Below are 15,803 nucleotides of genomic sequence, written 5' to 3' on the forward strand. Positions count from 1 at the left end.
TCATTAGTGAAGCATCCTGATTAGAAAATCCCATCAAGTGTTGATACAATCTTTCAAGTTCCAGACAGACACAGAGATAGAGTAGGCAACCTGGATGTGCTTTTGTCTCTTGTCCTATAATTTTCTATTTGAATAGGAGGGTCAGGACATGCAGCACCTCCTTAAATTTTATGCCTAGCCTCTCGCTTGCTTTACTCTAGTCCTAGCCTTCCAGAAAAGATCCATAGCCTTCCAGTCTGTAATATTGCAAACAGTTGCTAACTTTGTAGAATTAAGTCAAACCACATAGTTTCTCCATCTGGGCAAAATTTTATAGCAGCGGTTCTCAAACTTTAGCACATATCAGAATCATCTAGAGCACCTTGTTAAAACTGAGCTCGATGCAGTAAGTCTGGGCTGGGCTGGATAATTTGCATTTCTCTCAAGCTCCCAAGTGATGCCAATGAGGCTGGTGTGGGACAGTACTTTGAGAACCACTGCTTACACGAATCAGAACAGTGAGAAGCTTCATGTGATAGGGGCCCTTCTCTCAGAGACTTTCAGACTGGGCATTGCAACACTGCATAGTTGCTTAATTAAGAACACCTGTCCTGACCACCATTGGACATCAAACATGAGTCCTCCCTGCTGATCGGTTACAGCAGCTGGCTCCAGGCACACTCCAGGCAGCCTGACTTGTTACAGACATATTTCAGCATCTCCCTTCAGATCACAATACCTTACTTCAAATACAGTCCCTGTGAAGTAGAAAACCGTGCAAGAGCCTTTGGTGGTTCCCAAAACAAATTGTTGCAAGATATCAAAGGTGAGTGGGCTCTCACTGGGCACATTTTCTGATATCCATAAAAGGTCCAGTGAGTCTTTGTTGACTGGTTAAAAGTGTTCAGAGACTAGAAATTATTCATTAGTTTCTCTTGTTAGGATGTGATTTATTGAGCATCTACTGTGTCCTCTGCTAGACCCTAGAAATACACTGAAGAATAAAATAGATGTTCCTTGACCTTAAGAAGATCACTATCTAATAGATGAGACAGATACGCAAATTATTATCTCTCTAGGAGCTCCTAGGAAGGGAAAACAACTAAGAGGGCAGATTCCGGCAGAACATTTGAAGCAAACTTTGAGGTCTCAGAAATTTCTGATAGCCTGCTATTATACTTGACATAATACATACTCAATAAAATTAGTATTTGCCACTTGGATGAAAACCTTCAGAGAGATGAGAAATTTGCCCACGTTTTCTCAACCGTCCCATTTCCCAAGGAAACCACAGCAAGAGTGGGCCTCAATCTAAATGGGATGCTTGTAATAACAAGATAGGTTTTATGGGATGAGAAATGAGGTTCTAAAAATCAAGCAAGGAAAAGGATACGATTTTAAAACCATTTTGTCATTTTCTTCTTCTATAACTTTTTTTTTTTTTTTTTTGGTTTAGTTACTTGTACTTTAATGTAAATTTCTGAAGTCAGCATCCGCTGCTGCAGGAAAACAAAACAAAACAAAACAAAGCAAAACAAAACTGGAATTTTCTGTATTTGCCTGTAAGGGGAACTGTACTCTTTAAAATATAATAACAGCTTCCTCACAGCAGGTTTGCTAGAAAAGGGATTTGTGGTTTTGCTTTAGGCTGTTGTCTTCAAGGCAAGCTTTTTGTGTTTCTGCTGGAGCAGGGCATTTAGTTCACTTCCTGAGATTAATTGATGGCAAGTGGCATTCCTTGCTCTGCAAACCCTCAAAACTAAAATCTCTTATTCTTTATTTGAAGTCAGGCATGCTTGATTTCTAGCTGTGGACTTTGGAGGTGGAAGCTGAGATTCAAGAAACATAGATATGAAAAATTTAACTCAGTGCGGCTCCTCATTTGCTATAAAAATGTGGATATTCCTAAAGATAGCCTTCAGATATTGGCACATGGCAAAAGCTCACCCAGCCCGAATTGATTAATTGAGGCTCCCCTGCGCACGTTGTCCTGACAAGGGCTCATGGGGTCATTTTCTACTGATTATTCACACAAGCTGTGCATTTCATAAATTCTTGCATGCTATTCTCTTCGTCTTTGTAGCTTAGGGCACTGCAGTCGGGGGCGCTGTGATGTAGAATGAACAAGATCCAGTTGCTTCCTGCTAGTGGGAGGGGTCAGGATGGTGGCCATGCAGCACTGGCTTCCCGTCAGGAAGACCTTTCTGTTCAAAGACTTGCCTCTCCTCTCACTAGCTATGCTGCCTTAGCCACATTACTCATCCACTGTTTGCATCCATATGAATGGGTGATAATAACAGAAATTACCTAAGTGTTATTGTGATGAGTAAGTCATAAAATATAGGTAAAATTTTTACTATAGCAACGTTTATAAGGGTTCAACTCATGGTAATTATCCATCGTAGTAGCAATAGTAGTAGTCGTAATAGTAGTATCAGCAGCAATGGTAGTAGTATTAGTAGTAGTAGCAATAATAGTTAAGAGTAGTAGTAGTAATAGTAGCAATAGTAGTAGCAGCAATAGTAGTAATAGTACTAGTGGTAGTATATAGTATTAGAAGTAATAGTAGTAACCCTATGTCTTTATTATTGAACTGCTATATCTTTCTGGTCTCCTTTCACCATAATAAGAGCTACAAGATATATGAGTGGATTTTAAGCAAAGCATAAAGAATGATAATAATAATGGTAGTTAACACATTTTGAGGGTATGTTCTGTGTAGGTACTATGCTAAGTGCATGATAGGACTTTATTCGTGTAATCTCCAAATAGAATCCGTTAAGTAATGACAATGATTAACACTCCCATTTTACAGGTGAGGAAACTGAGACAAGGCACATTGTATGTAGCAAATAGTAGATGAGCCAAGACTTGAAGACAGACATTTTGGTTCTGGAGCTACTATGCTATATTGTCACTAAGGAAATAGGTGGTTTCCTGCCCTCAGCAGTCTCCATCCCCAAAGCACTCCCTTTGGAGACAGACTCACCTAAACAAATTAACTGAACAAATTAACTGGCTAGTGTCCAGCCTTCCTCTTTTTATTGGGTTGGCTGTTCATAGGTATTTATCTTCAAATGTGGATATAAGTTAAAAACCAGGGAAAAGTTCCCACTTGGGCAGAACAGCTATAATTATGTAGGTATGTTGGGGTGGGAGATTGTGTATTTCTGGCATATTTCCATGTATTTCTAAACTGACGGCAGGACATAAACCTAAATGAACAAATAAGTGAGACTAAGGTATAAGAAGGGCAGCCAGGGTCATCAAAGAAATGATAGCTGATACACTGTGCCCATTTTTCTTCAAGGTGGATTAGTGTATTAGTTTCTTAGGGCTGTCATAACAAAATGTTACAGACTGGGTAACACATAGAAATTTATATTCTCACAGTTCTGGAAGCAGAAAGTCCTAGATCGAGGTGTTTTCAGGGTTGATTCCTTCTGAGGCCATGAGGAAAGCTCCTTGACTTGTAGATGACCATTTTCTTCCTGTGTCTTCACATAGTCTGTAGGTGTCTGTGTCCAAATTTCCTCTTATTATAAGGACACTGGTTATACTGGATTAGGGCTTACCCTCGTGACCTCATTTTAGCTTAATCACCTCTTTAAAGACCATACCTCAAAATAGTCACATTCTGAGGTACTGGGGGTTAGGACTTCGACATACACACTTTGTGGGGGACACTATTCAGCCCTTAACGACTACACAGCAGCAAATGGACCTCACTCACCTCACGGAGTTTCCGTTACCTTAAAAATAAGTCGTATACATTGGCTAAGTGGCAAGTGACAAATGAGCCTTGAATTAATTCTAGTTCATTTTAGGGGAGTTGGGATTACTTTGTGAATTGAGGAACTATATAAAGTAATTAAGACGTGAAAGGCAATAGCTAGTATTGGTCTTTGGTTCCAACTAAGTGGTCTTTGAGGAGTTGTCTGAGAGCCTGTGGAAGTGGTTCTCTTCGTCATTTTATGAGCCGATGATGTGGGGATGATTTGTCCAGGTTTCTGTTGCTCCTCCTTTTCTTATATAACAAACTACCTGATCCTTCTCCTGGTCCTCCCCTGACCACAGCAGTGTTGGTTGTTCTGCTCAGTGGCAAATGCTTAGACTTTCTTCTGTTAATATAAACTCCAAAAACCTCAGTTTAGATGTGGATATTCCCATGGACAACTAACTCTTTATTCTTCACCTATGTCAGAGATTGCTCAGCAGCATAAGCTAAATTAAGGCATTTGCAATCACTACAGGAATAAATATGGTAAAAAAATTTATCCTGTCTGGCCTGAAGTAGTTACAGACTCTCATGTTGCTGGATTGAATCATGTTTCAAGTTTCCTCCCAGACAGTGGAATCCAGTGAATGAGGAACAATTCTAGCCCTAATGGAACTATAAAGTAATCAGTCTTCCATGCTTCTTATTGCCCATCTTTGCTCCAGCAACTTTTCTTCACTTGCTCAGTGCCTTTTGGTCTTTTGATGCCCAACAGTGATTCAATATTTCCAAAATTCTTCTAGCCATCTTTTTCCCTAACGAAAGCACACTGCTTTAAGACCCTTTTAAAAGTCTTCTAGGCTCACCCAACCCCTATAATAAAATACCCTGTATATCTCCAACTCCTCTAGAATCTCTCAAATGATGAGACATCCATTGCCTTGGGAAAGAACTCATTTCATTTCTGAAAAAATAAAAAAAAATCTTCAATTTCATAACATTCTTTCTTTTTGGAAACCTGATGTTTGTTCTAGCCAAGTCTCATCCATTGTTCCTAGTCTGTTCTTGATCAGTCATAATCAAGTGAATCCATCTTCCACTTGACCACCATTGCACATCTGAGGACTGCTAGTATGCCTGGCCTGAGTCTTCTATACCTCAGGTTAGGCAATACCATAGCCGACATCTCCAACCATGGTTTTGGATGCCATTCTTTGGCTCTTATCATTGGGCCTCAATTCTCTGAGCATGTCTTAATGCTTACGACTGGATCGACACTTAAAATATGTCGAGATTCCTCCCCATCAGATCAAATGTTACCTTCTCCGTGAAGCCTTCCCTGATGGACTCAAACCAGGCACTTAACAGCTTCTTTCTTAGTGTTCTCCTACCACCTCGTACATTATTTTCTAGAACACTTAACTTAGTGTACCACAACTATTGGCATTTTCTCTTTCTGCTATATTATGACCCTCTCTTTGACTAGGGATTGTGTCTTGATCATCACAGTATCTTTTATTCCTGGCTCAGAATAGGGAATTCATGGCTATTGGTTGCTTTGCTGATTTAAGAAAACAAAGTTTAAATTTCAGTTATCATGGCTGGTCAGAAAAGGAAGTGTTTGGGGAGATTTTTGATGGTTCTAAGGTCAGACCCTTTGAGGAAAATCCTAGATGACTTATATTTAAATTATCCAGGCCAGTCTGAAAAACTTGTGGGGAGTACAATGTGCTGTGTGGCATACCACTGAGACTTCCCAGATGCTTCTGGAAGTCCCAGTGCCAATCATGGCTTTCAGCCCTAGTGTCAAATTGTACCTAATGTCCCCAAACTCTCATGCCAGTTAATGAGATGTGACATTAAAAAGCTATCTTTTCTTCTCTCATTGAGGAGTAATTGATCATCAGACTTATTTTTTTACTTTTCTAAGATGAGGGTTGAAGGCCCGTGTTACCAAGGAATGATTTCTTCCCAGAAAGAGAAGGAACCAAAATGTATGTCCTATCTCCAAAGACACATATTTTCTAAAAGGAATTTTGGCCAGCTTGCTATATCATTTACTTGCTTGCTGATGGTATGTAAACATTGTCCTGGGTATCTTTTAAATCCTGAACACATTAGGGGCAGGTCTCAGATCTTCCTGAGACAATACTTCCTCTCCAACTGATAAAAAATGCTCTTTATCTTTAGGGCAGTTATTAAGCTCTTCTTGCAACTAAAATATGTTCTTCTAGGGCTGGGAGGAGTTCATCCTGTTCATTTTCTCAAAACTCTTTTCTATGGTGGTTTCTGTCTACCTAATTATCCCAGAGAATGGCTTTCTATAGAACTATTACACATTTCCAAGGACAAAAAAATTCAAACTTTCCTCTTGCACCCATCTGTGACCCATTCTTATCAGCAACTTTTTATTTCAGCATTTTTGACTGAGTTCAGAATTTGAGAGGTGGCCTGGTGGCTTACAACACCTCCAGACTCCCGAACAACCCAGCTACTGAGATGCTATTCCAAGGGGGATGTACTTCTTCTTCAAGACCCAATATGACAGTTTCTATCGTAATCTAGTATGTTCGTTGAAGATAACTTTGCAGGATTGCCTCACGTGGTATTTGTCATTTGATGTAGCATGAAAGCAAATTCTTGAGAATAAATAAATACAGTCAGAGTTTTCCCATCTTAAGTGGAGGTGGGAGGCTATTTAGAAGGGTCATGGTAGAAATTCCGAAAGCTTAATTCTAGGTCTGTGAACCACACAGGAGGGATTGCTGTCTCATTCTCTGTATCCTGAATGTATAAATGAGAAGTATAAGAGAAATTTCAGAGAGAGAAATATTAAAAGCTAAATAAAGGTCACCCTTCGATACTTGAAATAGATCATTTAAAAAGTAAAATCACTGTATAATAAATATTTGGAATTTGAGCCTATTTATATTTTCTATTTTAAATGGATAGTATCATTCAAGGAAAATAGCTCCACTGCATGGATAGCTAGCTTTGCCTGGGACATTGTTCTCATCGTATGTGGTCATTTTGCAGAAACCCAAATGACCTCCCTTAAAGCTGAGGTACAAAATCACTATCAGAGAGAGAACTTGGACATGGATATGGCCCGAGACGCAGGAGCATATTTCTCATGCTGTAAGCTTGTTAGACCTGCCTGATTCTATTGTAATGCTTAAGGTTGTTAGCGAGGCTCTGCTAATCCACTGGAGAGGAGGCCTTTGTAGAAGTGTCTTCCTTTTCCACAGTAAACACAGAAAGAAAGGGTGAATGTAGCCCTGAGAATTCCAGAAAAGTTTATTAAGATGCACCTGAGCTTGAGGCTCTCTTGCAAGGAATGCTGCAGTCGGAGGTGAAGGTGGGTGGGGGGAGCGTCATTGGCTAACCAGTGTGAATGCAGTTGTCAAGGCAAGGAGAGAGGGTATTGTTTAGTATTGAAATCATGTATTCCAGATGTGGACATTTGGTAGTCAATCTGCTCTGAAGTGACATGCTGCTGAATCTTTAAAGGGCTTCAGCCAGGGAGAGCAAAATCTGATTGGGCAAATTGCTAAAATATTTAAAGTGCAGCCTGTTAAAGCTTTTACTGCGAAGAGAATCACGTCAGAAGTTGTAGTCAGAAAGAGCGAGTAATTGGCTTTCCATCCTCATGCCAGTCAGTCAGCATGAGACTCTGTTCCTATTCCTTCCTCTTCATTGCCAGTGCTAATAACAACCCTTTGAGGTGTGCGTGTGTGTGTGTGTGGTGTATGTGTGTGTGTGTAAGCATGCGCATGTGCACATGTTGGAGAGAGAGGATAGCTGGTAAAATGAGAGGAGGTGGAGTGAGATAGCCATAAAAAAGGAGACCAAATCCACAAAATAATGTGAAGACCATGTTAGATAAAGGAGAACAGGAGAGAATGGCAGAATTATGCATGACAAAGGTCACCTGCACTTCCAGGTGGTGGTGGTTTGGGGCAGTTGTCTTTCAACGGATGCATTTTACAAGCACAAGAATGGCCTTCGGTGACAACCGTTTCCTCTGCATCTTTCATCTCCTCTGAGATGTAACTCAGGGGGCACTTTCCATTTATAATTTATCACATTTTCCACTTAGATTTTCCTGTCCTTTCTCCCCAGGCATGACCCCTTGTTAATTCCCGGCAATGATCAGATTGACAACATGGACTCCAACGTGAAGAAGTATGACTCTACTGGGATGTTTCACTGGTGCGCACCCAAGGAGATAGAGAAAGTCATCCTGGTGAGTGACAGACCGCAGAATCGACCATCTACTTCTGTCCCAAACTGTTTCCTAGGAATGTGGTTTACCTAACTGGATCGGGGGATAATACAGTCCCTGGTCCTAATTGTTTTCAAAAATTGAAATTCAGGACATATATTGAAACAGCTAGAAATCTCATCCAAACATGAACTAAGAGAAGAATTTTCCATTTCTGAATATATATGGGCTCATTAAAATAGGGAGTGTTACATACTGTATGAAAGGCATCACGAGAGGCAGTGTGTACCATAACTTCTGTGGATGGGGCCCTGAGGCCAGAGCCTGACTGCCATTTAGTAGCTGCATGGCCTTGGGCATGTCGCTTGATCTCTTGCACTTTAGTTCTCTTATCTGTAAGAAAATGTGATGAGAATGACCCTAACTCATAGGGTTGCAGTGAAAATTAATACCTAGCATGTGACTCAATAGTTAACCTATTATCACTATTATTATTAAATGCCATGAAGAAATATGAATGCTGCCTGTATTGTTTATAACAATATCTTGTATTTGTCTAGATAATAGCTTTGCATATTGTGATCCTTCTTAGCATGCAATGTAGACAGGTAAAATGCATTTGCTGATGATGACAATGATGAATCATGGATCACCTCAGTAATGTGGTTGTTGGGGGTAGGTGCTCAGAGCCCTATTTCCTGGTTGGCTCATCTCTGTAGCAGCCATGTGCTTCTGTTTTTTTTCCAGGAATGTCAGCATAGATAGCAGTCTATTCTACTCTTTAAACTTGTCCTATTAACAGCTTTAGGTTTTAATGCCTACATCAGCTTTCCTACATTTTATTGTCTTGCTAATCCATGGAAAATGGATTAATATTCAGAAAGGTCAGATAGAAGGGTGCTTTCTCCCTTGTGCCTCTAATCCCCGGATTGCTATGGCCTGTTCTCTTATGTCAGGCAGGAAAATCCTATCATTTCTGATGTCATGGCCACCCTTCCTGAAAGAGAATGGTTCCAGTTCTCCAGAATGGCTTTGTACTATAATCCACTATATTTTTCCCTGTGTTTCATCTGAATGTGCTTGTGTTTTCTCAATTTAATTGCAATCAAGCATTAACAGCAAATACAGCGTTGTGCTGGAGACTGTCTTAGAGGTGTGAAAATTGCAGACAAAAGCACAGAAAGTCAGAATTCTCAGGAAACAGCCCTTGTTCAACTTACCAGGAGTGCAAATTGTTCTAATCACAAAGGTGCTTGTGTATTTACATCCTGATATTGTATTCACCGCACTTTTTCTCTGGTGATCTAAACTCAGCCTGGTATTCCTCACCTGGGGCAGGTCAATGGCTAGGTGCCATATCTGGGATCCAGGGTTTTAATAACTAACGGACATCCAACCAAAGTATCCTACTGGCATGAAAGAGTTTACGGAAGTGATTTACTACCTTTCTCATCTGAAAAATAACATCATTTAATAAAACATTTATGACAAGTCTTTTATGTATTAGGCACTGCTGTTGTTACTGGAGGTATAACCTCTCACAGACCTTATAATCTAGTAGGGGCTAAGAGAAGATCTTCAGGTAGACAAATTAATATATAATAACATGTCAGATATTGATAAAGTGCTTGAAGAAGATAAAGCAGGGTCATGCACCAGAGAAGGACTGGGAGGTGCAATTTAGACAGTGTAGTTCAATAGGCCTTCTCTAGTCACACTGGAACATAGATGAGAATGCTCAGAAGATCCTTTCTGGTGTGCGTACCCACTGGGTGCAGGACACTAACCACTTTGGGGATTGGAAAAAATGAGATGGACTCAATCTTGAGGAAATGATCATCTAATTGCAAAGAAGACATAAAATGTAACCATGAAACAATATATGTAAAGCTAAGTGTTAAGAGACACAAAGCACTATTCAAATCTAGGGGAGAAGATTAGCATGCATTTAAGTGGCCAGGGAAGTCTTATTGGATACACACAGGTTATATTTTAAAGGTTTTAAGGCCATTAAGGCCCAGCTTGTATTAAGCCTTGAAGGATGTGTAGGAAACACAAGACACATATACTTTCTCTAGTGGGTCTTAAACCTAGAAGAATGAGACTCTCCAGGGCTGAGGCCCAGGAATTGGGGACTTTACAAGGTTCTCTAGGTGATGTTGCTGTAGTTGATCTAAGGATTGGTGTTTTGGTCCCCAGATCTAAGCTTCTGGGATCAGCATCTATGCCTCAGCCAGTCTGCTAACTGGTGCCTTCCCTACCTCCTTATTCTAGATTTCTTATCCCTCTTCTGGACCCAGTTTGTGACCTTGGGCTTGTTGGACAGAGCTAGCCTCCCAGGTTACCTGGGCAATTAAAAATAATTAGGAGCCCCGTCACAGCATGTTACAAACTAGTTGACCCTCTGTTGGTGGTACCCAGGCACACACACTTTCATGAAGGCAAAATAACTGACTCCAGGCCTTCTCCATGAAACAGTGATGTGAAGTGTGACTCCCCAGTGGGTCCACCTTGGTCATAGTTTATAAAACATTTCTTACAGACTATGTCTTAGATGTTCCTATATGTTGCAGAGGAAAATAACAGTGACAGCCCCTATTTTATTTTATTCTAACGATCAGGGAGTGAAAGCTAGCTTCTTCCTCTCCTTGGGGGTTGCTGTAATAACCCTGACATTGTTGAGAATTGCAATATTGGCATTTAAACAATCAATACACTGGTCAATTCTAGGGATTAAATGGAGCAGAGGTTGATGTGTGCAGTGGACATTAATATGCTTCCCCAAAAGTATTGTAGACCACATGGGGCCATCTAGGCATGCAGTGGGTAGACAGAGAGGAAGGAAGGCAAGAAGGAGATGTTGGACCAGAAGGAGAGGCAGACAACAGCCCACAGCTGGCCTTCTTATGTTACTCTCTTCACTAACAGTGAACCACCAGCAGTGGGCTATCCATCTGCATTTCCTGGAAAGCTGGGGTCCTCCTCTAGAGAAGCGGTCCCCAACTCCAGGGGCCAACGCGCCTATGAGAATCTAATGCCTGGTGATCTGAGGTGGAGCTGAGGCGGTGATGCTAGCACTGGGGAGCAGCTGCAAATACAGATGAAGCTTCGCTCGCTCACCTGCCTCCTACCTCCTGCGGTGTGGCCCAGTTCCTAACAGGCCATGGACCAGTACTGGTCAGCATCCCCAGGGGTTGGGGACCTCTGCTCTAATGGGTTGATTTGATTCTTTTATTTGTCTCCTTTGTAGATAAAGGCCTAGGGTTGAAAAATACATGGGCTGTTGATTTGCTGATCTATCTCTAGATTCTTTTAATGATTATTTGGGAATCTTCCTCTGGTGATTTTATACAGGTGAGCAACTCCAGGCATATTCCCGGAAACCCCAAGGCAGTAGTGGACAGGATTCAGAAAACTTTCTGTAAAGGGTTTTATAATAAATAATTTAGGTTTTGCTGGCCAAATGGTCTCTATTGACTCTGCCGTAATAATATACAAGCAATCATAGGCAATGCCTAAATGAGTAAGGTTGGCTGTGTTGGAATAAGATTTTATTGGAATTTGAATTTCATATAATTTTTGCATTTTATGAAATATTCTTCTTTTAATTTTTTTCAACCATTTTAATATATAGAAACTAATCTTAGCTTACCAGCCATGAACATACAAAAACCACTGGTGGACCAGATTTGGCCTGTAGGCCATTTTGCCAACGTCTGGCTTAGGATATTATGTTCTACTTACTTATACAATAATGTACTCATCATCTCACAGATAAGTCTAGAACTCAAAATGCAGATTTTTTGAGCTGAGACCAATTTAGGAGCTGACCATTTTATCATCATCTCAGCAAAAGAGGCAGAAAGAGCAGCTAATTTTATCAATAATTTAATAGAAACTATTTCTTCCCTTTTCAAATATTATAAATATTGCTATTCCTTCTGATTTTTGCCCTGAAAACCATTATGAAAGATCTCCTGCTCACATGCATTAATGGCATCTCTTTTTAAAATGTTTTGTCAAAAAGGGTAGTGATATGCATGGATATATGTTCCCATACATTTATTATACCAATATAGTCTATATATACATACATACTCAAATTATATGTGGCACGTGTATAACATTGTTGAAATAAAAATAATAGCACATAATAAGCACTCAACAAATGTTTACTCCATCTTTTACACAAATGATTTCTTTAGTTCTTACCACAACCCTATCAGATCTTCTCTCCAATGCCTATACATTTCTCCCCTGTTGCAGACCCGAAGTGAAGCTGCCATGACTGTCCTGAGTGGCCACGTCGTGGTCTGCATCTTTGGCGATGTCAGCTCAGCCCTGATTGGCCTCCGGAACCTGGTGATGCCACTACGTGCCAGCAACTTTCATTACCACGAGCTCAAGCACATAGTGTTTGTGGGCTCCATTGAGTACCTCAAGCGGGAATGGGAGACGCTTCATAACTTCCCCAAAGTGTCCATATTGCCTGTAAGTCCAAGGTCACGTTATTGATGTTGTTTTCTTCCTTTCATTCACAAAAGAAAATCCCAGATGGATGTAATAGTTGTAGCTTTGATCATGCTTCTGCTTCTTTATCTGGTTATGGGCCTGAGGACTCAGCCCTTTTTCCCTGTGCTCTGTCTAGGAATATCCAAACCCTGGAGACCTTATTAAAAGGAATTTGCAGCCAGGTTCAGTCGCTCATCAGACATGAAGTTTAGCGGACATCAAATATATTAACCATGTCAGTTTCTAAACACTCTCTCTCTCGTCTACCCAAATCTAGTGCTGTATGATATTATGGTGCTTAGAGTAGAATTAACCTATGAAACTATTTATTTCATTTTATTTATGACATTATGAATGCTTGGAGAACTCTTGATTGTACCACATTCTGTTTTTAACTAATTGTGTTTAACAGAGTTCTTTATTTCTGCTGTAGAGAAGGCTAACCCCCTTCTGCTGGTCAACTCCTACCTCCCAATTCATTTAGAAGCCCAGCCGTGTTTCCGTGGGTTTGTGTATGTGTGTGAACATGTATGCCTGTGATATTCTTGATTACAAAACACTGGTACCCAAATCTAAAATGAACGTTTGGGACTCCACAGTTTAGTGTGAGGATGTAAGATACACGATCTGGAGTCATGTAACTGACTGCTTCCTATCATTAATCAATATATTTGCCATCAACTTTCAAAAAATTATATTGCACATTTCAACATTTGATATTGTTTCCTATGTCACAAAGCAGTGCAAATATCATTTATTCTCAATACATTTTTCTTGGAAATTCACATCCCTAAAATTGAAGAACATGAATTTGGTGCTACATTTCAAGAGGTCTAGGGTTTTTCCCACTTATGGAGCTGAAATTCTTCTAGAACCTTAAAAATGGAAAACAGAAAGTCAAGTAATATAATTTAATAAAGAACATATGAGACTCTACCTACAAGTAATAGGCATCAATAGCCACCATTTGTCCTTACATATGCCTGGCACAATAGGTGCTAAATAAATATTTAAAGAAGTGAGAAAAATATAGACAGATATCTTTTGGATGCTGGGCCAAAAACTCACTGACTTAAAAAACACATGTAGTTAAAAATAGGCACCTACAGAAAAACAAATAGTCATACACATAGAAGAACACAAACAGATATATACCTTGTTAATTTCAGACATAATCCATTTGATTCTATTTTTCCATGATTATCTTCCTACATGTGATCTTATTCATAGTCCCTGAAAGATCTGGGTCTAAAAGTATTTTGTAAGGAGCTTATTATTTTGTTGGGCTTATATTAGTCTGTGTGTATGTGCGATATTTGGTGTGGGTGTTTGGGTGTGTTTCCTTCTGCGTGCCCTTGTACACATCTACTCACCTGCCTGTTTATATGTGAATGAGCTTTTATATTTGCAGGTCCTTTTAAAACCCTCCAAAATTTAGCATGCTCAAACACAACATATTTGTACAATAGACCTTCTATGTCTTCGCATATTTCATTGTTTAAACAATGCCTCACAGATAGGGCCAGCCCTGAGAAATACAAGATGTTTCAATGTATATCATTTGTATTTCTTGAGTTTTGAAATCATGTGTATATAACTGTGCAGGGTTTGACTTATATCACAATTACTATTTCATTCTCTACAAAATGAAAATTAAAAGTATATGGACGTAGGCAATTGAGGCTTATATACTGGTGAAATGATTTGAGAAGTTGGTCAGACTTATTTTGTACAAAGAGATCCCAGGAAGAGAGGGGATTCTTCTTCTCTTAAAAGATACTGCTGCAGAATCTAGAACCAATAGCTTCCCAGCCTCGTAGTACTAAATAATTCTTCCTCCTTAATTTTACTCTGTGGTAATATTCTGGGGGCTGAGAACTACTATTGAGTCATAAAAGAGAGTGGATGGCTTTGACTTCTGAGCCAAGTCCAATCTTCTCAAAGCTCCTTTTCCAGGAGAGAGAACCAGAGAAAGGCATCCAGAGATATAAGGCAGTTAGCAAACCCTATCCCTACATAGTCAGTGTGGTGAGGGCTGCTGGAGTCTCCATACAGACAAAGCAGAAGCCAGATTCAGGCTGGAGGACCAAGGAGACTGGGGGCTGGATGTGAACTCCAAAATGATATCCCTGGGGAGCCCTGGGATACCTGACGAGTTCTGCTGTGACCCCTGCTGAGGACACAGAGCATGTGTAGTTCATGCCCCTCACCTCCAACAATAACCCTGTGGTTGCCCTCCTGGCCCCTCTGTCATTATGTCCTTGATCTGGACATAATGATCTGGATTTATTCCCTTTGTTTTTTGTTGTTATGGGATTTTTTGAAAATCTGTTTACTGGCTTATTTATTTTTAATTACACCAGTAGTATACACATTTATGTTATAAAATATTCAAACAATAAAGAAGTATTTAAAGTCAAAAACAAACTTTTCCCTTCACTCCCAATCTTATTCCCCTCCCTAGAGGTAATTACTGTTATTATTTTAGTGTATGTTTTTCCCAAACTTTCTCTCTGAGTGTACATACATTTATAAATGCATTCATAAATATATAGTTTCATTTCGTGGGTTTCTTCCTACATAAATGAAATCATACTTTTCAAATAGTCTAGAATTTTTTTTTTCCTTTTTAAATTTATCCCTCTATTTTAGAGATTCTTCCATGGCACTGCCTGCACGGAGAGCCGTTTCAGTCCCTTTACCTGCGGTATAGGCTCACGATGTATGTACTTCCAGGGGTGTATTTAACCATTCCTATGTCGGACAATTAGGAGATTTTCTTTTTCTTTTATTTTTTATTTTTTATTTTACTATTTGCTGAAAATATGCAATAAAACTATATGACCTGAAGCTTAACTCCTTTCCATCTCCCCTTTGCATGATGCACATTAATTCTGTCCCCTCCCTCATCCTCCAAGGGGAGAGGCACTTTCAGCCCCACCTCATCACACCATGCTCACTGGCTATTTCCCCTTGGCTGCACTGGAAATTCTACTTGGAGCTGCTGCCTTTTGCTTGAGACAGAAGTGACCTGCTATTGACATAAACAGGCATTTGAAACCCACCCACCTCGTTACATTCTGAAAGCCAGAGGTTGCCACAGGACAGTTACTTAAATCAAGACAATTTCCAGGCAGGAAGAAGATGTAGAACTCTGGCATTATTCCTCTCCCACGTTTGTTAGTAATAGCTTGATTGAGTATTGAGAACAAGCCTAAAATGCTGCCATCAGCACCGACTACCCTTTAGATTAGCACACAGCTCCTATTCCCTTGAATGTAGTTAGACGAGCTTAATGTCAAGGCATAAAAAAGATACTTGTTAAATAATTTCCCAAAGCTCCGATGCGATCTTTAATTTGTTTTTATT

General features: G+C 39.9%; 1 protein-coding gene across 5 annotated transcripts in view; it reads left to right on the forward strand.

Moving 5' to 3' along the window:
- KCNMA1 (potassium calcium-activated channel subfamily M alpha 1) overlaps nt 1–15,803 on the forward strand; it is a 686,137-nt gene that overhangs the window by 603,580 nt on the left and 66,754 nt on the right. For all 5 annotated transcript variants that reach the window (XM_025049379.1, XM_025049381.1, XM_025049380.1 and 2 more), the window contains 2 exons: nt 7,820–7,943; nt 12,189–12,413. In XM_025049379.1, coding sequence (XP_024905147.1) covers nt 7,820–7,943; nt 12,189–12,413 — 349 coding nt within the window. The remainder of the gene's footprint in view (nt 1–7,819; nt 7,944–12,188; nt 12,414–15,803) is intronic.

Source organism: Pteropus alecto, unplaced genomic scaffold, assembly GCF_000325575.1.
Source record: "Pteropus alecto unplaced genomic scaffold, ASM32557v1 scaffold155, whole genome shotgun sequence".
NCBI classification, from domain to species: domain Eukaryota; kingdom Metazoa; phylum Chordata; class Mammalia; order Chiroptera; family Pteropodidae; genus Pteropus; species Pteropus alecto.